Source organism: Falco rusticolus, chromosome 5 (assembly GCF_015220075.1).
Source record: "Falco rusticolus isolate bFalRus1 chromosome 5, bFalRus1.pri, whole genome shotgun sequence".
Taxonomy (NCBI): domain Eukaryota; kingdom Metazoa; phylum Chordata; class Aves; order Falconiformes; family Falconidae; genus Falco; species Falco rusticolus.
In genome coordinates this window covers 88483782-88508602 of record NC_051191.1, presented here as the reverse complement: position 1 = coordinate 88508602, position 24821 = coordinate 88483782, and the positions used below count along the sequence as shown (strand labels likewise).

Genomic DNA, 24821 nt, shown 5'->3' with positions numbered 1-24821 from the left:
GTGGAAGCAGACCTGCATGGTTCAAGATAATAACTTAGAGTCCGCTCTCACAGCTGGAGATAGGACTCTGCACCAAGCCCCCAGCAATAAGCTGCCACCCATGTGGTACATACACTGTGTCTGGCTCTGCACCTTAAGGGACATGGCCTGGGGCGTAAGACCTGTCCCTTATGCTTAGGCCACAGCTGGTCCCCATAGGCTTGCTGTGCATGTAAGAAGCAAGGACTTGAGGCTCTCCTTTCCCCAGGCTCAGCAGAGGAGCACACTTTTGCCAAGAGCCATGCACCACCAAGGAGGACTGCAGGCAGACTGCACCAACGCATGTGCGCAACCTGTCTCCTCATGCAGGCAGCGGCAGCAGCACTGCTTCCAATGCAACCACCACCACCATGAGAAGATACTGTCCTGCCTCTTTCTCTCTGCCCCAACGCACCTTTCTTCTGCCACAAGCTTTTGTAACCCTTAAGCACCAGAAGGGCAGTTACAAACGCTGCAGAAATGGAGCTGGGCTAGATAATCCAGGAAGACCGACACAACACACAGACTATAAAGCTACACAGATCATAGAGATACAAATTACCAGGTCCAGCATTCAGATCCCTGTGCAACCGGACAAGATTTCTTTGGGAGGGGTGAGGAAGGATCAGACTGTTGACAGGATATTTTTTTTGCAGCAGCATTAGTTTTAAGAAGTGATGTGAAACTATGAGCAAACATTATGTAATTGAGGGGTGCACTGAGTATTTATGAGGAAGGCTTAACTGCTTTCAAAAGTTTCTACACGCTTGAGGTGGTATTTAGGATTTAAGGAGTTTCAAACAAGTCAGTGGGGACAGGACGACACCAAGGCGTGCTTTACTTTCTGAACACAGCAGCCGGGAGCAAGACCAGGAGCTTACCCTGCACGCAAGAGTGAAACAAGCACTCAGCGCAGAGACATAAGGGATGAAATACCAGTCTCCCCCAAATCCTGAGCTACGGGGTACCCGTTAGCCTCCAACTCAAGCTATTGCCCCACTCAAGCACTCAGGAACATCATAGCAGCTGGCAATGTATGGTACCCTGGATTACCACTTCCACTCCCTGGGAGTAGCATAACCCGCAACAGCGACGCATTTCCTCTTCCCAACATACATGTATGCTATGCCTCTGGTTAGTCTGAGCCTCAAAATAAAATAAAATATATGCAGGAACTGGCAGGTATGGCAAGAAGTTTATAAGAGCCTACATTTTCAAAAGATAATTTAAAACCTGACCACGCATCAAATAAGGCCAGAGTCTTTAGACAAGAAATTATTGAAGTTAAATTAATAGCTATGAAGTAACTAAGTGTGGGGTGGCAGTTTTTATTGTTGTTGCTGTTTGTTGGGGGGGGTTGTTGGGTTTTTGGTTTGGGTGGGGTTTTTTGTGTTTGGGTTTTTGGTTTTTTTTTTGGGGGTGGGTGGGTGGGGCGGAGGAGATAAATTGGTTGTTTTTTTAAAGTGAAAGCTAAGAAATGCAACTTTAATTCCAAGGAAACAACAGAAAGCGTTCAAAGCTTCTACTGGCAGCAAACTTCAGTGCTGCAATAGGACTTTCCATTTAGATGCAGCTGCCATGAAACATCAGTATTCAGCTCCTGTTCCGACAGCAGCCTGGTAGGGTGCTCTCTCAGGAAAGAGGACCACCTCTTACTTGACCCCCAGCAGGGGACGAGATTAACGCAGCCAGACTTCGAATGGCGTTTGCCATTTGAGTCAATACAGCAGCTTTTAACTTCTAGGATTTCTTTCACAACGCTTCAGAGCATGATTTCCCTGCAAGCCTACAGGGACAGGCCTGAAGAAGCAACATCGATGCTACCAGACCTCTGCACATAGAGGAGTTATCAGCTCTCTTGAACTACAGCCCAGCCCCCCCTGCAAGCATCCCTCCACCACGGGGCATCCCCCAACCAGCCTCACCCCAGCAAGCTTTGCACAAGCAAGAGCTACCTCATTTTATAGCTAGCACCCCTATGAACAGCGCTGGGCCATAGTGATATGGTCCACAGCTGAGCGTCAAAAATCCAGCCCCAACCAGGATGCAGATGACCCTCTGTGAGGACTCGGAGAGCACACGCCAGCGTCAGCAGCCCCCAAACCACAGCTAAGGTCCTTACGGTGGACCAGGGCCTGTTCTGCTGTCAGCTGGGGAATAGCTCTCCCCAAACCATCAGCTGAGGTCCCCACTTGACCTGAACTGCACATGGGGAATTTAAGCACAGAGGTTCATTTATGGGGACTAAGTGCTGAAGGAGAAATTAAGTCATAAACACCATCACCGCCCTCAGTTTTGTGAGAAAAATAATTTTCTTTAACTACCATCCAGCTCCCTATTAAATCCTTATTCCAGTAGGGTAGGGTCAGAAATCAGCTTCCAGTTTTCTTGGACATTAGTTGGTTGTGCTGTACAAGAACTGTAAATTCAGTTTCTTGCACTTTTAACCAAAAGTGAACTTCCTCCATTCCCCCAAAGGGCACACAGCTAACTCCTTCACAGAATATTTGTATTTCATCATTCACCACAAGAAATGGATGTCAAAAGTTGAGGGGGTGGATTTTTTTTTTTTTTTCAGCATTTGAAGATAAAAGTATTTCATGGCCACAGAATTTGTTCAGCAGCTTAGGGAGACCATCTGTCTCTGTGGGTGGTACACACCGGCACTTTGGAGGGCACCGACTGCAGGGGTAAAGAAATTACATGACAAACCCCTTAAGTACAGGGTAGGCTGAAGCACATGCTGTTCCTGTACTTCTGGGCAGTGTCGATTTTGAAAGATGAGCCAACAAGAAGGGAAATCCCTGCAGATGAAACCAATGGCATTTCCTCCTCGCCATGTCTTTCAAAAGGACAAAGCCCAGCAGCTCCACATCAGGGACCAAGTAATACCGTACTAGCCAGGGGGATTAATAATTGACAGTGGGCCCTTCAATTACAAGTAGGTTTGTAAACTTTTAAAGTATTAACCATTCAAAAAATGTGAGACTGCTCCAGGGTACAACCACCACCCTGCACCGCTCACCAATGCTGCCTGGTGCAGCTGCAGGAGCACAATGTAACTGGTACCTGGGTTGTGACCTAGTGCACCCAGCTCCACGCTCCTCCCGGTGAAAAGGAGGAGAGCGGTGGCGTGTGCACAAAGGGGCACTGGGGCTGATCAAAGCCCAGGATGAAACAAGGGAGGAGAGTGGGGTAGAAAGATGACCATGGGCACTGCAGCTCCTTGAGCTCTGTCATCTGTATCAAAACAAAGAGCAGCTCTGTGTGTACAGCCATAACATAACACCTTCTGCAAAGCATAAGCAGAAAGGCAAGAGGCCGGGAAAACATGCTGCTTTCAGAAAAGCAAAGAACGCCCAGGCTTTACCACATCAGAAACTCCCAGAGGAGTTGTGCATGCAGTCAGATACTGACAGTCCATCCTGGACTTTCCCCTCCCCTCTCACAAGAGGCACCTGGCACTCCTGGAGCCTGCTGTTCACCACCGTCACAAACATACATCCTCTTGATGAGGTGTCACTCTGACCCAAGGAAGAAGTCCTCGCTGAACTCTGCTGACAATGCACCTCATGCACCAGCAGCCAGACCCTCGTAAAACAGAACAAGGCACCATTCCCATAACTCACCCAGAGCATCAAAGGAGACTACTCCCTACTTGGCAAGGAACAGCACACATTTTTTTTTCAGAGGCTACTGGAAAATTCCCTTCTGCAATTCCATGGATACCCTCATGGCAAGAGCAACAGGTGAACTGCCCCCTGCAGCACCATCCTCCTAGAGGACAGGCAGCAGACACAGGCAGGAGCAGGAAAGGTATAGCCTGTGACTAAGAATGACTAAGAATGTGGTTGGAAGTCTTTTCCCATTAAGTCATTACTAGTTCAGCCCCAAGTCAGCCCTTCCTTCCCTGCTTTATGGCTACTCCACAGCATGGGGCGTTTTAAGGGTGCTAATGCTCCACTGCCCATGGACACAGCTGCGGACAGAGTTCTGCAAGCTCAGGAATGGGAGCATGGAGAAGCAGCCCAGCTGCAGAGATGATGAACTGCAAAACGGTGGCTGTAAACACCCACTTAGGTGAAGTGCTGGAAGTCACTGGCTTGAAGGTCACAAGTCTGACACCTTTCAGTGATAAAAGACACTGTTCTGGAGCAGACACTCAGTTTCTTCAGGAGCTTCACACTTGCAGATGTAATTAGCACCCACTTAGCTGGCTATCCCAGAACTTCTTGGGAGGACAAACTATTCAGCCTGGTGCTCATCAGGCTTGGTGACGGGTGGGACACACACAAATGCTCATCAGGGTGCCTTGTACAGACTTCAGGACAGAGAAGATGCATTCAGGAACATGGTTAATTTGATACAGGCTGGAGACTCTAGTGACAGGGCTGCTCTGCAAAGTCACTAGTCTGTGGAACATGCCATCCTAGGAAGCTCCTGTGATCAAGGCAGCAGGACAGTTAATAAGATGCTTTGCCACAGAACAAGGTAAAAAAACCTCATCAGCTCAATCCCTTTCATCACAGTGTTTCTGACTACGGAGATGGTGAGGGTTGAAGAAGCTCCAAGGAGAAAGGAGGGTCAGTGCAATTCCCCTAGTCCCCAGGAACACAGACCAAGCAAACCGCACACAGGGTAGAGGAAGAGCCCAGGAGCCCAGAGTGCTCCCAGCTGGGTTTAGCTGGGCAGGTACAGCATTGCATGAGCATGCGCCAATGCTCGTTCTGCAGTCCCACTTCTGACAGCCCGACTGGAAACAGAAATAGCTCACAAGCACATGGGATCAGTCACACTATGAATGACCGATGCAATTAGACACACATTATGAAATTCCTCCACCAGAAAACAGCAATATTTCAGCAGCTCTTGCCTCAGGCAAGAGATCCAGCTGCCTATACACATGGTTAAGCTGATACATTTCACCATGCTAGCAACAGAAACAAAGGTGTCTATATGCCATGGAAGCTTTCCTTTTGAGGGGCAGGGAGATTTTAGGACAGCGTAACAGAGAGCAGTGTTGATACAATTCCAGGCAAGAGCGCTCTGCACAGTTCCAATGGTGACCAGGTGTTCTTCATTAGAAAAATTTCACCCTTGATAAGGGGAGGCACATTTGAGCAACAACTCTTTGTCGCAAGATCAGATGTGTGAGGCTTACAAACACAGGCTGGAGTATGAAGCAGCTTATTCCCGCTCCTTAGCCCTCCATGTACTCCCTCGCTAGGGAACACAGGCCCAGTGCCACCAAGGGACACAGACAAGAGAGCGCTCATCAGTTTAGATCCATAAACAGACAGCCCAGAAATCAGTTTTATAAGCAACAGGTTCAACAGGTAGAAGACTGCCAACCCAAAGCAGCCGGGACAAAAGCAGCATCAGTTTCTACCGTGCAATTCTGTTTCAGCTCTGGTTTGTATTGAAGGCAAGGGCTCAGTGCCACCCAGGCAAGAGCTGCTCTGCTGCCTCCTGCTCAGCTGGGAGGCAGGCCAAATGTTTTCCTCTTCCACAAAACATAAATGCATCTACTTTGTCTTGTGAGCAAATGTAAGCCATGCGATTTCTCAGTAGGGTTATCAATAGATCCTGCAGGGAAGGTCCAGGCTCTTCAGAGACAGGTACCTGTTCTGAGGAAGCAGCTGCTCCCTTCCCAGATTTGTAAACCACAGTTCAACAAACATCCATCCAAACGCAGATGGGCAACACAGGTACAGGCAACATACGGGCAATGCTCTAACAGACTTTTTCCATACAGAGCTGCTATTTGAGTACTCAACTTCTCTTGATTAGACGGGCAGAGAACATCAGCCAGCTCACAGCGTCTGCACTCCGATTCCAAAGGTATATGGAGGCCTTCCCAGCCAGCTGGTTCACAAAGGAAAGCCCATACCAGCAAGGACAGAAAAGCAGACTGAAACTCTCAGTGCTTCGTACAACCTGATGCATGATGAACTATCGTGGCCCTGCTCCTCATATTCCTACCACAAGGATGAGCAAAGGGGAGGAGAAAGACCCATTCTCAGACTTCTAACCTCAGAAAACCAGGACTGTACTGCAGCCCAGCATTCAGGCTACGTGTAAGATCAGTAATTACCACACGTGTTTGAAGCCATTCATTTTCTTGAGCTGTCTAGACTAGCAAAGCTCTAGGGTGGGGAAAGAGTATTCACTGGAGAGGAAGGGAATATGTTTAGCACCCTAACTACAGAAAAGGAGGGTTTTCTCCAGCAAGATCCTTCCTACTCAGCTTGAGCCATCCAGAAGGTACTGTACTGTAGGTGACAGGTGCCATCGGTGTCCCTGCCTGTAGGGACAAACCAAAGCCTCAGCTGCAAACCCAAGCCTCACATAACTATAAGCCTTGCAACTGAAGAGTTATCTACTGTCGCTCTCCCCCACCTTTGTTTCCCTTTCTTGTTGCTTTCAAAAGTGTTGCCAGCATTCCCACCCAACCTCTCGCATTTTCGCAGGCTTGACCTTTCTTGCAGCTACTCTATTCGCTGCTCTTTACCCATTCATACCACCATAAAGCATTCTCCTCCGTGGCAACCCTTCCTTCCAGGAGCAGCAGAGCAGTCAGTGAGCTGAGACTTGGCACCACATCCACTGGGACTCCAATTTAATTTTTACCTCCCCCCCAAGCTCCTGAATCAATGCCAAAGGAGCGCTCGTTTTGGCAGTCAAGTCTCCCAGAAGGAAGGTTACAGCCAAAATGCTGGGGGTGGGACCACGCCAGCCTATTAATAGGTTGATTATAGTATGAATTTGGGGAACTACTCCCAAATATGCTTACCCTCCTGGACCGAGGGCCCTCAGGGGCGGAGTGGAATACCTAACTCAGCACTTTGAGCTTCTTTACTGTGTCTGGAGCCAGGGAGGGTGGAAAATCCTGTCCGTACCCTGCCTGGCAAAAACATGGTTTTCCAGAAGGGTGGCTGAGCTATTGTTTTCTTCCCTTCTCCCCCAGAAAGCCTGTTTCCCTCATACTTACACAGCAGCTCCTTCCACCTCATCAGAAAAGACCTTGAATTTGAAAGCTTCCACCTTGGATTAAAAAGGTTGATATCAACAATTTTCCTGTGGAAAATCCAGAGCTACTCCAAGAAGCAACACTGAACAAGGTAAGATGTGTCAAGAGCCTTCTTGCCACCAGCTCCTCCAGAGCACACTGGACCGCTGAGGAGGACAGACTCCTTGGGCAGCCAGGGAGCAAATCGGTTAAGACATTTCAGAGCACGAAGATGACAAAAAGCTGGACTGAGGCAGCAAGGTTTTGATTTCAGGAGGCAGGCAGATTGCTATACCCGTGAAAGCATGCTTCCTTCTTCCAGGTGGCAGCCCACAACCTAAAGGCCCCTTTAAAAGCGCTGGGGTGAGGCAAGCTTGTAAGGTGGCAAGTAGAGAGCCCAGAGGCAGCAATGAGTAGTATATGCATACCTTACCCTAGCTACAAGCACCTCTGCAGCACACCCAAGGCTGCTTCTCCAGCCTCCTTGAATAATCCACTGTCCTTGCATGTCTCCCTCCGCATTTTCCCATCAGCAGACCTCCCGCTCCAGCCCCAGCAAGAAAGCCAACCAGAGGCAGAAGGCAGCCCCTTGCAACTCTGACTAGCATTTCACCACCAAGCATGTCAAGACTTTGACGGCAGCTTCATTAAATTATGCTGCAAAGATGTTCAGAAGTTCCCAAATTTCTCATGTTTTACATCAATACCACACAATCCTAAGCCTTGAGAAGTTGAAGGAGATGCCACCTGCACTCACTTCTCAGTGTTTGTCACATTGGAACAACACTCTGGATCAAGACCAGCAGCTCTCACCACTTATGCACCAGTGACTCTCCCTGTTGCTTGTAGCAAGCGAGGGGGAGAGAATGAACTCCCCCTTAGACGGGAGACACTTGGCCACTGACCAAACTTGCAGAGTTTTACCTTTACATTAGTAAAGATGGAAAGACACACAGGCTTCAAAACACACACTATACTAATCTGCCAGAAACTAAAGAAAAAGCAACACTAGTTTACCATCATTAGACATGTTTGACGAGACTCTCCTGTAACACAAGACACTGAAGCATCTACATGCCGCATGGTTTGGATTCAATATGCCAAACAAAATTGCAATCAGCTTGCCAACTAACGAGAAGTTACTAATTTTCATACATCTCAGATTTCACCCTGGTTTTACAACTTTCTGCTGCCCTTGCATCACCCAAGGCACTTCAAAACCCTGCTGCAGAAGGAGAACTGGAGAGAATGCTGTTTCTAACAAATGCTATTAAATATATAGGCTTTGATTTTAGAGCAAATTCTTTGCCTCCACTGGCAAGATTAGTACATGGTTAATGCCAGGCATGCAGACTTTGGCAGGTATAGGATCTTAATTCCCCAAACACAAACCTATGAACTACCACCAAGCAACGAGCAAACTCTCTCAAACCAAACCTGCACAGCATGTGTATATACATACATGTGCTGAACTTTCTGTGCAGAATTCACTTACGAGAGAACCGCCCTGGCACACCTCAAGGCACAAAGCTGTGGCACAGGGGAACTCTTTGGTAGTCTTTCCATCTCCCTAGTCTTAAAGGCTATGCTGGATCTGTCACCACAGAAGAATTTCTAAGTTTAAAAAAAAAAAAGAAAATAAATTGGTTTCACAAGGAAACCAACAGAGATTAGCTTTTTTTTTTTTTTTTTTTTTAAAACCCTGAAGGTGACTCCACATTAGATCCATGGGAACACTTCCATTACAGAAGAGGGGCTCTCCTTCACATTTTACAGAGAAGGAAAATACAGCAGAGTCCAGATCTAGTTCACCCAAAAGGCCATGAGTTCTTCCATTAAACCAGAAACAACATCCAGGAATCAACTCCCAGATTTGAGCTTCACCCACTAAATCTGCTTCAAAGCAATTCCATTGCTAAGCTAATGGCTGCAGGAGACTGTTCCTACATCCACTTAAACCAGCAGACACTAATCTCTCCATCTGCAACAGATATGCATGCCATAGGGGTCTGGACAGGATAAGCAGAACAGATGTTTAAGTGCACATATGGTCTGGGGAATCATCTTCAGAGCTCAGCTACCAGCTTCACAGGGCACAGGAAATAAGAGATTTCTAGAGAGCTTCACAGGGCACATACTAAGGAGACTGAGACACCTGCTGCTTCTTGTACCTTTGCTGAGGAAAGCATTAACCCCAGCAGGAAGGTGGAAGCAGGCAGGCACGTTGTCATACCTATGGATATCGCACTGCTCCCAAACACTCCCAGATACATCTGACCCAGCAAACTGATCCATACCTATGGCAAAAAAAAGCACATCAAGCTACAAAACCAAACTAGAGGCAGCATAGCACTGCCAAAAAAAAAAACACCACCCAAAAGCACCTACATGTGCCTCAGTACTCATTAAAAATATTATTCCTAAATGCCTGAAGTGCTGGGAGATTTTAGCTGCACCAAGGCAACTGCTTCAGCAGGACAAAATGCAATTTCCCTCAAGCCAACACAAAACTGTAGAAAAACGCTGATCTTGGAAACAAGGAAAGACCCCCCCCGTCACTGGAATCAGCCTTCAGATCCCAGTGTATGCCCGGGTCAGCCCTTCAAGGCAGCCCCAGCCTGTGTCAGCAGCAGGCTTCAGAGCACCAACACCTGAACGAGCATTTCCACCAGCTGCAAAAGGCGTAGGCAGGCTCCAAATGACGCTGCTCAATGCGACGCAAGGAACATCCTCATCCACGTTCCTCGCACAACTCTTGGCTGCACAGGGCAACGAGGGCAAACAGACGTTTTCAACAACAAATTAGGTTGCTGAATGCTTTCTCACACCGGGCACTTGCTCCTTCCCCCAGCCCCTGCCACACGGACTAGCCTGCTGCGAGGTGGCTCCAAGGAGCAGTGCTCCGCGTGGCCCAAAGGGCTGCTCTCAACGTGGCACCCGGCCCGCACAGCCAAAGAGCACAAGCCAGACATGGCTACGCAAGGAAGCCTCTCCCCTCTCCTCCAGCAAGGAGACAGGGCAAGAAGCCTAGAAAAAGATCTTAAAGACCTCACCAGGCTTAGCCCAACGACCAAGTGAAAGCTGTGCCATCAGCTCTTCTCACTTACAGAAACGCACCGGACCCTCTGAAGCAGGGCCAACCTCTCCCGCACGCACAGAGATGAGAGATTCAGTTTGGTAACTTTGGAGAGACTCTAGGACACCCCTGGGAGAAGAATCAGAAACCAGCAACATCACACGTACAAAAGCAGATGACGGTTTGTGGCACAGCATAGCCACACTTCTCTACGCTGCTGGTCTTCAAGGGCTTGGACCTACCTCAGGTGCCCCAAGCTGTAGTATCGCGACTCTCCATCCGTTGACCGAACCACCTTGACAGTGAACATGGGCTGCAGCTGCCGTAGCTCCAGCAGCACAATGGCCAGGTAGTGAATGAAGAGCAGAGCATCCACCAGAGACACCGCATACTGCACTATTCCTTGGTAGTTGGTGTCCTTCGAGTCCAAGATGCGCACGCCGTAAAAGAGCCAGTAGGAAAACACAAACAGGAATATGAGGACCAACAGAAGGGCCCGAAACACAAACACCCTCGGTATGTCTGCCTTGGGCTGGCGGAAAAACAGAGCCCAGGTCCCAATCAGAAGAATGAGGAGTTTAAACGCCACAGAGATGAACAGTCCCTCACAGACAGTACCACACGGCTCCAGATCATCCCGCCACAGGATCTGGGGTAACAGAATGAAGGCAATGGGGGTAAGGAAGACAAGGAGTCCGAGAACAGCTGCCACTGTTAAGCCCAAGTAACGTCTGCAGTCCAACCCAACGCTGTCCTCCAGATCCTTACTGATCCGGGCAATGTCCTCCTGGGAAATACTGTGCTCAGAGGTGCCTGTGATTGCTGTCGTGGTCTCACCCCAGTTGTCATCCTGAGGGAGGAAGAGATAAAAATAATATTGAAACAATCAGATTATTCCTTCCAGGTCTTCTATTTTTATTGCTCAGAAAAAGACTGCTACAACAGACTTAAGTCCCAGAAAAAAAATGTAGCAAAACCCACACCTTCAATATACTGGATAGTCAACCCTGAAAACTAGCAAAAGTTTGGAAACAATAGCAACTTGTTCAAACCAGTGACTAGAAACATTAGGTGTTAAACCCCTGTAACTGTAGAGCAGGTAGCTCAGCTTGCTATGCCACTCACTGTACCCCAGAGGTTCCTCTTCCAGCACACTTAACGAGTAATATCACATAACTCCTGGAAACTGCAGTAATCATCAGTTCCCATGTGCAGGGCGAGCACTAGCGCTCTTCCAGCCTACACACTCTGCAGCGCAAGTGCACCACAGAAGCACCTGGAAGGGAAATTCTCATTTGAGTGTTTCAAGCCAGTTATTGTTGTTACACAATCAAAAACATGTTCACACATTATTTTGCCATCTGTAACAGAAGCAACCACACTTCCAGCAAATTCCTCCACTTTGTTTTCTTTTATTCTCCTCTCCAGTAGCCCTGCCCTCAATACCTGACATTCTAATAAAAATTTAGTTAAGGCAATAAATCACAGGTGGTCACACAGGATATTTTCAGGTATGGGGCTTTAAGTTTAGAGGATCTTAAGACTGCCAAGTAGCTCTGGTCCAGGACATTGTCAGAAGCCACTCAGCCACAAAGAAGCTTACCTGAAATACAGTCACCATATAGTCAAGCTTCAGGCTACATTATGTTTTCTGAAAGTCTTATTTCTTCCCTAGCTAGTATCAGAGGACTTCTGCAAGCTAGCTCTCCCATCCCATGATGTCTCCAATCGCTCCTTCCTGGAGCTGGCATGGCCAAAGAGTTACACTGACATGTATGGATTTGACTCACAGCTGCTGCTGGAGTGACTCATGCACATGAAGACTCCTGATGCTTCCCACAAACACACACCGAAGGGCGGCAATGCATGCACTTCATTGTGTGGCACCCAACCCCTTTGTAGCTGCAACTCGCATTCAGAAGCACACGTTTTGCTCTTCTTCCTATCCTCCCGAGTGTATCTCCCTGCAGCTCGTGCCATTAAAAGGATTTACACCTTCTGCCAGACTTCTGCAGCTACACATGCTGATCAAAGCATTTTGTTTTAAAGAAACAGGCATCATTTTAGTCCTTTATTCACTTCTAAAGAAGTGAATCTTTGGGAAAGGAGCAGACAGGCAGGATGACTACTTTGAACAACTCCAGGGGTATAAATTCTAATGCACTCCAAGACATGAATACCTCCTATGCCTAGAGCAGTAGGGTTGTGAGACAGACCAACCACAAACAGTCAGCATCTTGAATTAATATGAGGGGGTTTTGAGTCACTTCTCACCAAAACAGAGGCCCCAGAAGAGATATCTGCATTGTAGCTTGTCAAGAAAAGCAGCATAATCCTATCCCATTTTCCTCTTTTTCAGTGTCTCTGGTAAAGCATCTAAGCATTTCAACTATTTTATGTTTATGCATTAAATAGCTCTGCATAGTTTCCTCCATTTGAGGAAGAGAGAAACTGTGCAGAAGAGAAGGGACAGAAACACCAGAGCAGCTTAATGCTACAACCCAGAAGACAGCAGGCAACCCTGCTCTCAGTCTACCCTTATAACAATTCCTCCCACATTAAGTGGCACAAACAAAAAATGTGCAGTTACACAGAAATATGAGCGTGTCTCTAGTGGTACAAAAGCTGCCGGATCCAACCCTGGGCACTCTGCTCCCTAGGAGAAAGGTCTTGCTCACACATCAACTTATTTCGCTTTGGCTTTAATTCACGCTGAGGAGGTCTGCATGAAAACAAGGGCCTAAGAATTCATTGACACCTTAGATCTATTTCAAATAATAGCTGGGATCCATGAAAAGCAGCATCTGATTCCAAAATACCAAGTGGCAGCACATGAAGCCAGCCCACCTGCAGTGACATGAGTACTGCCAAAAGTACTACCATACACAGTTTGGGTGGAAACTGTGAAGCCCCACAGCCAAGGATTAACACACCCCAAATCCAGCCCAGGGGGCATGAAACATCCTGCATTCCATGTCTTGCAGCGTCAGCCATTCTTCAAAAATGAATATGCACCTTCACATCAGCTGCTAGAGCAGAGAGAGAGTATTGGATCCATCCTAGGTGCAATCTAAACCCAGCATTATTCCATTCTTTATCTAACCCAGTGTTAATGTACTAGTTTTCATCACTGAGTTCACCCGCCTGCCCAGCTATTTCACATTAGTTTTACATTTCTCATCTCCTTTTCCTACTGGGATGCTGGTCCTAATGTGTTTCGCATGATTACCTAGAGCAAAGCCTGCTTAAAAACCAAAAGCCCACATACAGGTGAAAGGGTTGACCTGCATAATGCACAGTGAGATGATGGAAACAGATGTTTCTACAGAGCTTGGCAGATGACGTTCTGGAGACAGAGGCAAATTAGTGCCCCAGGAGTAGTCACATCAGCACCGCTGCTGTCAAAACTAATGCTCTCAGAAAAAGACACGACTGATTGAGGCCTTGGCATTAGGCATGAATCAAGGGTACCCGTAAGTCATGCTTCTTTACAAGTGAGCATCATTTTTTTCCTACTCATATGCTGGCAAGTCATACGCTCCGTTTCAGAAACCACACTCCACGTTTAATTTCACTGCCTCCTTACCTGGCCCTCCTCCGCCCGAGAGGCATCGTTCCCAAGCAGTGGCTCTGCAGGAGGTGTCTGGATAGTGACGGACTTCTCAGACCGACTGCCGTCTTTGCTTCGCGGCGATTTGTGCCTGTCCCGACTCCTTTTCCAAAGAAAACAAGAGAACAACATTATCAAATAGTTTCCAGGACAGAGCCTGGAATCTGCTACGCCTCTACCTGCAGCAGGTGTCCTAAGCATTGGATCAGTATCATGCTTGCCCATCGCTTCATCAATACTGGATCTGTGACAAAACAAGCTTTGGAAGAGGTAGAAAGGGTCCTTGACCAGAGCAGCCTGCAGCCTGGTGGCTGGTACGGTCTATCCTCTCAGTGACTGGAGAGGGGAGCAAAGGAGACAGGGTACATCCCCACCGCCTCATCTTCTCTTAAAACAGCTTCCGACAGCGCTGTGCTTGGAAGGGAAGCTTGCATCCTCCAAACAACTGGCAGCTCCGCTTGGGGTTAACTGGGCTACGCAGCTCTCCACCTGCAACAAAGTGTCTCACAGGGACATGTAGGGTTAACACAAGGAATTAACCAAGACAGCTTCAGTTCCTGCAGCGTAAAGTCTCGTCAACTAGGACCTCAACACCGTACAACAATTGGTGAAGTTTATTTCCACTAGTCAATAACCCCCAGTTAACCCTTACCAAGACAGCAAGAACACCAAGGGCACCAGGCTCATGCTTACTTCCAGAGTACCCTTGTAGAACTCACAGTTTCTCATCTGACAATAACTCATTTTGAGACAATCCCCACTAATCTGCTCATCGGTACTTTCCTCCCCAGACAGGAAAGCAGCCTTTGCACCAGAGACCCTCACTGCGCTCAAGGACCATCTTAAAGCTCAGGAGCATCCAGTGCCCCAGCTCTGCTCTCTCCATTGCATCTCTCTTGGAATTACCAAACCCCCAAGGTTTCATGGCCTGTTCACAATAAGAGGCTCTAGAATTTTTATGTCGTTCTGGGAACTTTGAAGGCATCTTTCCACATGGCATTCTAAGCTTCAAAGAGCGATCCATATTGGGGGTGGGGGTGTTAAAGAAGGGAGGAAAGGCAAATGAGATGATTTACTCAATAACTGGACTGCGAGCAAAGAGACTTCATTTCATGGAAGAATACTTTTTCCAACGACACAGGATAATTGCTTCTGAAATGCAAAGTTATTTTGGACCAGCTCAGTTTAAGTTGCAAAGACTGTAAGTGGCACACATTTTGCATGTAAAACTAATGGTGATGCAGGAAAAGAAAAAGGGTCATGTTTCCAAGTAATCAGAAGTTTCACAGCAAGATGTTTCTTGAGGCTGCTGAACTACCACAACAGACAGGACCAAAAAGCTCCAAAAAGCCTGACTTCTAATCCAATCAATACTGATAAATGACTTGTGGACTCAAGCATCACTCAAATTCTATTAAAAAACCCTGACACACCATCAACAGATTAGCCAGGGGGATGGTGGGAAGAGATAGGAAACCTTATTATTATGCAATAAAGAAATGGCATCAGAAGACAGTAACTGACAATTATCAGTTTAGGCAGTCTGACATGTCTCCTCCCCTGAGCCTCTACTCAGGCCTTGCACTATAAGAGGGGAGTTAAGTCATCTTTTCCTTCTGCTGGCACTATCTCAATCTTTCTGGCCATTCATGACCCCAGTGTGCATCCAACAGGTTGAGTATCACTAAGTTGGCTGCATTATTGTTTCCAGTCTCCTGACTGGGTTCCTCATAAGGACTCTCCACGTACATCTCCTCCAGAGCTGTGGCCCCACGGATTTCATTCTGGCTTACAGGTTTTTTCCCACGGGACATGTGCTTAAAGCAGTAACTAACTAAAAATAAACATTTCCTTACCCTTGTCTGTGGGCTTTTTTGGAGTGACCTGAGTAGTGGGAGTATCCCGAATATGTTGATTCTGTATCCATTGCAGCAGACATTGGGTCTGCACGGAAGGAACACAGATTTTACTCAGAAGACAAGTTCCTGGTGCTCCTGAGGTGGAGTCCGTGGTAAAAGTGCTTTCCTGGGTACTCTTTGCTTCCCAGTCATCAGTGAGGTCTGGTCCTCAGAAAGCCAGTGAGCTTCACTTAAAAGGAATCGGATCAGAGGGGAGGGAAGGGAGGGTGCTCAGCTCCTCACGATCGACCTAAGGAAAGAGAAACAGGCATGGAAGTGCACTCTAATCAAAGCAAGACATCATTCCTACTGCAGCAATTCTCTCATCCTGGCCACATGCCACCACCCACATCACACTGTGCCCAATTTGCAAGCTTGTCCTGGCTGGTATCTCTCTCTCTGGTCCAGTGAAATACATGCATTTGTAGAACTTTACATAAACTGATTGCTAAACAGAGAGAAGTTAAGTCCAGCACATTCATCTAAAAATAGGGAAGAAACAGCGTAAGTCACCTGGAAAAGAGAGTGACTCTGAGAAGGCTCAGCACTCTAGCTACTTTTTCTAGGGGAGAATTTCTGTACTGGCCTTGACCTGCACACCCCCATCTCCTCACCCGTGTAACACACAGCCCAGATCCCCCTACCTATGGCTGTAATGCTGCCACTCTGCATCTGGGGGGAAGGGGGGTGGGGGGTAAGGGTAACTTTCCTAGGAGAAACACAGGAGAGGATCAGACCACCATGTCTGAACCTGCTTTGTTTTCACAACTGCAAGGTGTGCCCATTTTGCAAGCATTAGCTGCTATACAATCAATGGCGCTATGAGCACCTCCCTTCCTTTGTAACCTTTGCCTCCAGAAACTAATTTGGGCCTTGAAGAATTGAATTTTATTAAAAATTGTCTCTCTATATATACACATACTAATAACACTGGGGAGAGTTGATTAGAGATCACGTCTAGCTTATATGGGCCAGCGTTTCTTACGGCGTACTTCCATTTGGAACAGAAGCTTAAGTCCCATCCGTAAAGGGCAGAAGAGAGTCACGCGTTTTGGAACAGGAGCAGGGCAACATCGGAACAATTCCCAACAGCGACATGTCAAAACCCTTAACGCTGTGGGGAAGAAGGGTAGACACCACCCCCGCCTTCCAAACCCACATCCTGCGTTAGGCGACAAGAGAAAGGGGACGGAGGGGAGCACCGTCACCGGTTTGGGGGAATACATGCAAACGGTGAAGAGGTGCAGACGGAGCGGTCACAGCTACAGACCTTGGCACAGCCCAGCACTTGGCACGCAGGAGCACTCTCACATACCTCCTGCCCAGACAACTGCTGCCTCCAGCCAACACAGGACTACAGCCATGCTGTACTTCCAGAGTGGGCGAAAGCCCGCTCTAAAATCAAATTAAATCCCTCCATTATTTTCTGCTCGCAGCAGTTTCTCAAAGCTGTTAGCAATAAAACAGTCAACCGCTGCTTTCAGCCCTCTCCCTCCCCAAACACAGAGGGACAACAACAGAAATTGGGCTTTATACTTGGCCAACTATTCTTTCCAGCCATAAGATTCCTCCGCTAACACCTCCAGAAAAGCTCGTAACCGAGCAGGGAGCTCTACCACACGCAAGCTGCGCCAAAGAACGAAGCCTCTTCCCCACAGGGTTCCTTGGCTGGCGGTGCAATCTGCGATGAAATAAAGAAGTGTTCCTGCTGCATCAGGAGCTGCAGGTATTTGCACAGCACTTGGGCTTGCCAGGGCTCTCGGAGAGAAGGTGCAGGGGGGGGACGACACCTTTTGTGTACAGAAATTCCCAAGCTCTAAGTGTGTATCATGCCTCGAGAAAGCTCCTAAAAAGCAGCAGAGAATCTAGGAAGGACAAATAAGGATGGGAACACAAGCCCCAGTTCTGGGAGGGGAGGAATGAAGATGGATTTAAACACAGTGAAACATAAAGCCAAGGCACGGCACGGTTTGGAAAATGGCATCATTACTGTAACAGGAATAAAAATCCCGCAGCCTGGGACACATGATGTTAACACTCGTTAACTCCCTAGACTTGCACACAGCCTGTAGCTTATGGCTCCAGCAATAGGCTGGGATTCATTAAAGCTGATTTTTACCTCTGTCCTGCTACTGTCCTGCTAGGCAACCATGGAAAAATCCTTCCTCTGTGCCTGACGACCTTCTCCGATAAATTGGGGTGAGGCCACCACCCCTCTACCTTCAAAGTGCAGTAGGATGCCAACAGAGGAGATGGCTACAGAGGACCTTGCAATCATTAGGCATTGCAAACCAGAAACACCCTCAGTTGTACAAAAGGTGATGACAAGTATTACAGGCTTAAACCACTGACTGTGATGTTACTGGAGTCCCTTTGAGAACAACTTACCATCTTCACAAATACATTACAGGAATAGGAAAAGCAAGGAGAGCTGCTGGCATATACCAGTAAGGGTTACGCATTTTTCCTAGGCTTCTAGGAAAGTATCAACTCCCAGCCTTTTCCTCCAACAACATAAAAGAATTTCCCCCCAACTCCCAGACAGAAGAATCAGAGCTGAGACAGGGCTGGGAACAGACCTCCTCTTCTGACCCCTCAGCCCCAGCAGCAAAGCATCACACTTCTCGGGACGCATCAGAGATTATTCCAGCAGGTAGGATCTGCTGTGGAAATGCACAGGCTGCCTAAACACAAACCATGACGGAGCAGTGCCCATTTGACAGTGTGTAAAGCAAGGCAGTGCCCGGCAGCAGGCAGAGAAGCAGACTCATGGGAAGACTGACACAGGAACGGCAGGGCAGGCTGGATCATGCCAACTTTGGTTTTCTGTGTAAACAGCAGCAACGGTTTTGAAACAGCTCTGCGAAAAGTCAACAAGGTGGCCACCAAAAAACGTTAAGTCTCCTGGATTGCTGTCAGAAGCAGTACAACAAGCTCCGGGACTCTGCACTGCCTCCTTGCCCCTGCTGCAGGACACACCGGTGGCCACACTGATCTTCCTGCCAGTCACAGGGCTGCTGGGAATAAAATATATCTGCCCCACTTCAGCCGGCAAAAGGAGAAGACCACTGGCTCTGCCAGGTGCACACCCGAGGCTAATTATCAATAAGGCTTCCTAGACTGGGCTAACAAAGGACAGTCTGGGCTGCTAGCTGGACACCACTCCCAGTCTGAGCAGGATGAGACGAAGATACCAGGGATGGAGGAGCACAGTCCAAACACGTGTTCCTCACAGCCAAGCCGAGCCGGTTACCTACCTACTGGTCTATTTTACAGAAAGAAGGGGACCAGCCTTACCCCAGAAAAGATTCTGGAACTACTGGGGAAGAGGTAGGGAGGGCACCAAGAGACAACTAACATGCTAAGCTATACCTCCAGATTGGAGCTCTTTCAATGGCACAGACAGATGCCAACCCCAAATTAGCCACCACCCCAACAGTGCCCACCACTAGAGCCTGAGAAAAAGCTAAAGAACACAAGCCATGTATACATCTCCTTCATAACACAACCATATCCAAACTAAGTGCAGCCTTTAAACATCTCCCTGACTAAATCACTATGAATGATGATTCTTACCCTACCCCGCTGGGCAAGGACAACTGTGCTGCGTCAAAAAGCAGCCCCATCATTCAAGGGTCTCATCCCTCCACAAACAGGTCTGAATTGAGAGTCAAATTTAGCCAACTGAAATGGCTTCACAAAAGATCATTACATCTCGCAGGACTCCACTGAAGGCATGGTCTGTTTGCAAAGTTCCTGGCCCTCTGTGAAAGAAAGCTCCTTTGGCCTGAGCGTACAGTTGCACTGTGTTTCAGCGTTGACAAGAAAGCTGGTGTAAGTAGCTTCCACCTCCACACCACAGTTCACCACTCTTGGTTGTGTCAACACAATCCTCAGCGACCAAACAGCACCACTGGAAAACAAAACAAAAAAATCCCTTCTCTCCCGCTCGCCACGCTTTTGTCTTGGATCCTTTCCGTGACCTAGTTCACAGCACAGCCCCAAACAGTAAAACCATCACCAGGGTGAACAGCCACGCCAGCGAACAGCTAGAGGGGAGATGGGAATGCCCTCTCCGCTCCAAACACGACAATTGTGTAACTGCACACCCAGCAGTTTGCTCCCAGTACGGCCAGCACTCTCACTTTGCCTTTCCCTTACTACTGACAGAAGGATGCCCAGTACTAGATGGAAAACAAAGCTAAGGATACTGCAAAGAAAATTTTGGGATCCTACGCAGGCAAGGATGGCTGCATCCTGAATGACAGCAGAGAAATTCAGTTACCCCTGAACACCGCAGAGATCACTGTAATCACAGTTTCTACGCAGCTACACAACTCGCTGTAACTCCCTCTTTTCATATGCTCATAAATCTCCAAGAAGAGTTCTTTTGAATTGCTATTTTCCATGCTGGGAGCCCAATCCCCTTTCCAATGAAGTTCGCTTTGTGATCGTCTTCAAGGGAGCACAGTTTGGCTCCAAGCCCAAGGGAAATTTAAAAGAGCAAGTTACATCTTTAAATCAAAGAGGGCAAACACAAACGAGCACTCTTTTACATCCCGTGCTTTCCTGATGGATCTTCCCCTGTGAAGTTGAGGCAAATAACTCCAAAGTAGCTCAGCTTTGAAATCCTCGTCTGTACAGTTTCAGTCTTACTCCATTTAAAACTTGCAATCAATTAGAGTTGATTTACCAGTCGGTTCATGGAGTTACACATATTTGGAAGTGCCATCTGGAGCACAAGCAGCCACAAGTGTCCGTGAGGATGTGCGCACATTCGGCTCTGTACGCTGCCAGCCTCGCTTGTTAAACAGCACCAGCTGTCTATAGGGTAACGGATGCCCACGAGCTATCACGCTGAGAAATCTTTTTTCCTTCCTTTAGTGAAATGAAGAGCTTTACAAATTAAACATGCAGAACCCCAAGTGCTAAGCTATGGGATAGCGTTAGGGTTCAAGAGTAAAAATAATTAAGAGATGGCTAAGCAGCAAGGAAGCCTTCCAGCTCCGGCATTAACTCGCCCGCACCGTACGGCTGCAGCGTGTTCCCATTATTCACTTCAGAAAAACGAGAAGTTACGTAACTTGCTATGTTCAACTGCATATATAGTGAGATCTGTGAGCAATGCCACAGGAACCTTTTGCTTTTGAATTTCCTGACCAGGCCCCAGTCCAGCAATTTGATCTGTAAGCACAGAAGTTCAACCACGCTAACCTACTCGCAGAGCCAAGGCTTGCAGTTTTAACGGCCAACAAGCTTCGGGAAACAAGGCTTTTCCAAAAGCTCTTTATTTATTTTTGCATGTCATTAAATAAGGTTAATTTTGATCACAGAGATACATATTTTAAAGCCCAGGCTTTTACTCTACAGAGGTGGTTCTTGATTGGCAAGCCAAGCCCCGCATCCCCCAAAAATGTTTAGTAGTCAGCAAATTCAAACTCCCTATAGCAATAGATTCTCTTCGCTTTTGCTTCTCAGAGGTTTCTTAGAAAGATTTCATAGACTCACGGGAATTTCCAGCCCCAGGCTGAAAACCATTAGTCCACGACATGGATATTTCCAAAAGAAAAGTCACTTGGTTTATTGAAGCAATCCACCTGCACGTTTAATCAGAACATGCAACAACACACATCTGAAAACGTAATGAGGCTGTTTCAATTGACAACAGAAACGCCTGGCCAAAAGCACCACCCAGGCAAGCAATGTTCCTGAACAGCAAGCCCCTGCCTCCTGCCCCGCCGTTCCACAGCTGGAAGTTGGGAAGTTCTGCACATGGGACCCATCGGTGAAGCACCTCCCTGAAGGATCTCCTCTGCCCACTGCTAGAACCACATGCGCACTAAGTTTCTGAAGCACAACCAACATCCAAATCTATCCTGCAAATTATACTCAGCTGCCACCCTATCAGACCAGCGAAAGCATGTGCTGCCTCGCTCATACATCCCTGCTGTGCTGCTAGACCTCCAAGTGTTCCTCTTAACCCCAGAGCCATGCAACACGGCAGAAGGTATCCTGGCCTCACCCTCGTGATACTACAGCTGCTGCGAATGCCAACATTTAAAGCCCCACAGCCTTACTGAAAAACACAAACTGGGCAAAGACTCTTGCAGGACTCCTCAGGTACTGCCTGCCTGGATAGGTACCTTATTTTTAAAGTTTACTTTTAGCCATAGCACTTGGATACTGAGACAGCATTAAAGGCTATAAACTGCAAAAGGTTTCTCTAATGAAAATGCACCCCCTTGTTTAGGATACTGCATGTCCTCCTGCATTTTCTATTTGGATTTAAAATGCAAAAAAGCCAACGGACCCTGATCAAATCCCCAGTGCGACACAATACAGCGCAACTACACAGTATGGAGACCCCCCCTATCCCCTGCCTCCTGCTCAACCCTGTACAAAGCCAAGCGGTTCTGACCTTGCAAGGAGAAAGGGCAAGGGTGTTGACCCCCGAGGAAATAACCACTGTTTTTCAATTTGACGGAAATCAGGTAGTTCTAAAGTAAAAGCTAATGAGAAATTAGAAGAAGTCATAAGATAGTTTTCACAAGGGTTCATTTTCTCCTTCCACCAAATTCCCCAGTGAAGGTACCAGACACAGAGGAGCACAGCACTTACTGTTTCCCACCAGCAAAACTGGACAACACAGTTCTCTGCCTCTCGAGTCCCGACACAGCACAACACAGCCTACAGCAGCAAAGCCCCATTTCTGATGCCGTCCTTTGCTTTAGCTGTCAGAAGCAGGGGTGGAAGGCAGGCAGGCTACCACAACAACACAACAGGCGTGCAGCTTTGCTAGGACAACTGCAGTCATCTTAGTAGCATTTTCCTAGTACCTTATCCTGGCCTCACGGTAACAGTAAGCCCTCCCTAGGTGCATATATCCATAAGGTAAGGGCCACCAAGAACACTGCCACTAGTAACCAAAAGCAGAAGGCCAGCAACAGCCAAAAAGAGCCACTGGCCAATGACCGTGGACAGTTAGGACATACTTGCCTGGGTGGTTCTGACACAGGCTGGGATCCTTTCAAAATGTCAGCTCATAGGGAGCGTTCTTAAGGGAGGAGGCTTTCTGTAAGACACTCGTATTTATTTTTCACAATTAACAAGTGAAATGATCCCAGAGCCAACACTGGTCCCATAGTTGCATCCAGCTATATGGCCAAACCCCAGTGCAGGAAGAGAGCGAGGCACAGTCAGAATGAAGCTCTTCAAAGATGCGAAGGCACTGCTGAAGCTCTCTTCTCCCCAGCTCCTCTCCTCAAAGTCAGGATGCCCTGGTGATGGGCTCACAGGCAATAATGATATCACAGAATATACTTCACAACATCCTAACTTGCTCTTCCAGCCAGTGCGCCTTGATTTCTTAACAGCTGCAAAGATCTTGTGGGCAGTTCATTATTGACAAACCCAGGGCCAAAAAACCCCACTGCCTCAGACATCGAACCACTAAGTCTGCCTCCCCAGACCAAAACCCCTGCCATCAAGCCATCTATGCTTTCATAGACCCCGCATGTCAAAGAGTACAGCCTTTAGCATAAAGCAGATCGCTTACAACCCTGACAGTCTTGCAAACAAGCAAACAACCTTGTTTCACAGCGGCTCTCCAAAGCGTGCCATGACAGAAACCCAACAGCTAATGCGAAAGCTTTGCCCTCTGTTGGGTACGCTCAGCAGCACCGCGGGCACGCACCCCCGGGCCAGCGCGGCCCAGGCGCAGCAGCGCTGTCTCCTGCCACACGCGCTTTTCCAGGCCCCGAGTCGCTGAACAGAAACAACTCTCCAGTGCTGCCAGCCCGCGACTTCGGGCATCGCTTCAGCGACCGAGCCAGCTTCTAAGCAGAGCAGCACGCCTGTGCCTTCCCTCCCCTCGGTCACCTCTGTAGCTCGCTGCCCGGCGGGATGACCCCAACCACCGAGCCGCTGGGGGTCTGCGGTGCGGGCACGGAGGCACCAGCGGAGCCCCCGCTCTGGCACGGGCTCCCTCGCACCTCCGCGGCGCACGGGTCCGCCCCGGGCACGGCTCGGCGGGGGGAGCGCTGCTCCCCCCAGGGGCTGCCCCTGCGGGCCTCGGCGGCGTTCCAGGGCTCCATCCCGGGGAGCCGAGCTGCCGCCCGCCGCCGGCAGGGGAGCGGGGCCGCGCCGCGGGACAGGGCAGCGCCCCGGCCGCCTTCCCCCTCCGCCCAGCCGCCCCGGGAAGCGCCGGGCAGGGGGAGCGGGGTCGGTGCCCCCGCAGCCGGCTTCGCCGCGCCCCCCCCCCGGCCGGGGACGGCCCCCCGCCGCCGGGCGCGGGAGCCGAGGAGGCTGTCCCGCCGCCCCGGCCCGGGCACCCCGGGGCAGAGCAGCGGCGGCGGGGTCCCGCCGGCGGGAGGGCGTGGTGGAGGGCAGCGCCACGGCCCCCGTCCCCCCGCCCCGCCCGCCGGGCGCAGGGGCAGGCTCGCCCCCTCACTCACCTCCCTCCCGCGGCCGCCCCATGCCGCTCCCGGCACCGACCCGCCGCCGCGCCGAGCCCCGCCGCCTCCCCTCGGCGGCGGCCGCCGTCGCTGCTGCCGCCGCTTTCCGCTTCCTGTGCCCGGCACCGCCCCGCCCCGCCCCCGGGCGAGGCCGCCCTCCCCGCGGGCCCGGCGGCGCCCGGCCGGGCCGTGCTGCAGCCGCAGCGGGCGGGGCCCCGCCGCTCCCCCCGGAGCCCCGGTTCCGCCTCAGGACCCCTCCCCGCAGCGCTGCCCGCCGGCACCGCGGCTCCTACGCGCGCTCCCGCTGCGCTTCCCCAGACCTGCCATCGCCCCCCCCAGCGCCCGCTGCGGCGCCCCCCGGGGCTGACCCCTACAGCTCCACAGCTCCCCCGCCATCACCTCCCCTGCCACCATCGCTCCCCAGAAAGCCCCCGTCCCTCTGGCTCTGCCCTCACCCACCGCCACGCTCACGGGCTCTCTCCGCGGCTGGGTGTCCTGCCGGCACTGCCGTGCCTCGCCCCCGGGACTGCTCGGCCTGCTCCGCCACCCGCAGCCTGCAGCGGCTGCGCGCTTTGCGCCTGGTCACAGCGGGCCTCCTGCCCCCCGGGGAGAAGGGCCTGTTTGCCCCAAGCCTCCAGCGGGCTGCCCGAGGCCAGCCTTGGGCACAAAATTCCCAAATTCCTCACACTGCTTCCTCTGGGCAGCTGGGAGGGAAATGGGCAGAGCTCTGCGTGCCACGCAGGTCATCTTTTCTGTA

General features: G+C 49.6%; 1 protein-coding gene across 1 annotated transcript in view; it reads right to left on the bottom strand.

The window, feature by feature from the left end:
• VANGL1 (VANGL planar cell polarity protein 1) overlaps positions 1 to 24121 on the bottom strand; it is a 46314-nt gene extending 22193 nt beyond the window's left edge. The window contains exons 1-4 of the mRNA XM_037388763.1: positions 24065 to 24121; positions 15570 to 15861; positions 13690 to 13816; positions 10346 to 10953 (exon numbers count right to left, since the gene is read on the bottom strand). Of these exons, the coding sequence (XP_037244660.1) occupies positions 10346 to 10953; positions 13690 to 13816; positions 15570 to 15652 (818 nt within the window). The 5' untranslated portion in view covers positions 15653 to 15861; positions 24065 to 24121. The remainder of the gene's footprint in view (positions 1 to 10345; positions 10954 to 13689; positions 13817 to 15569; positions 15862 to 24064) is intronic.
• Between the last annotated feature and the right edge of the window lie 700 nt (positions 24122 to 24821).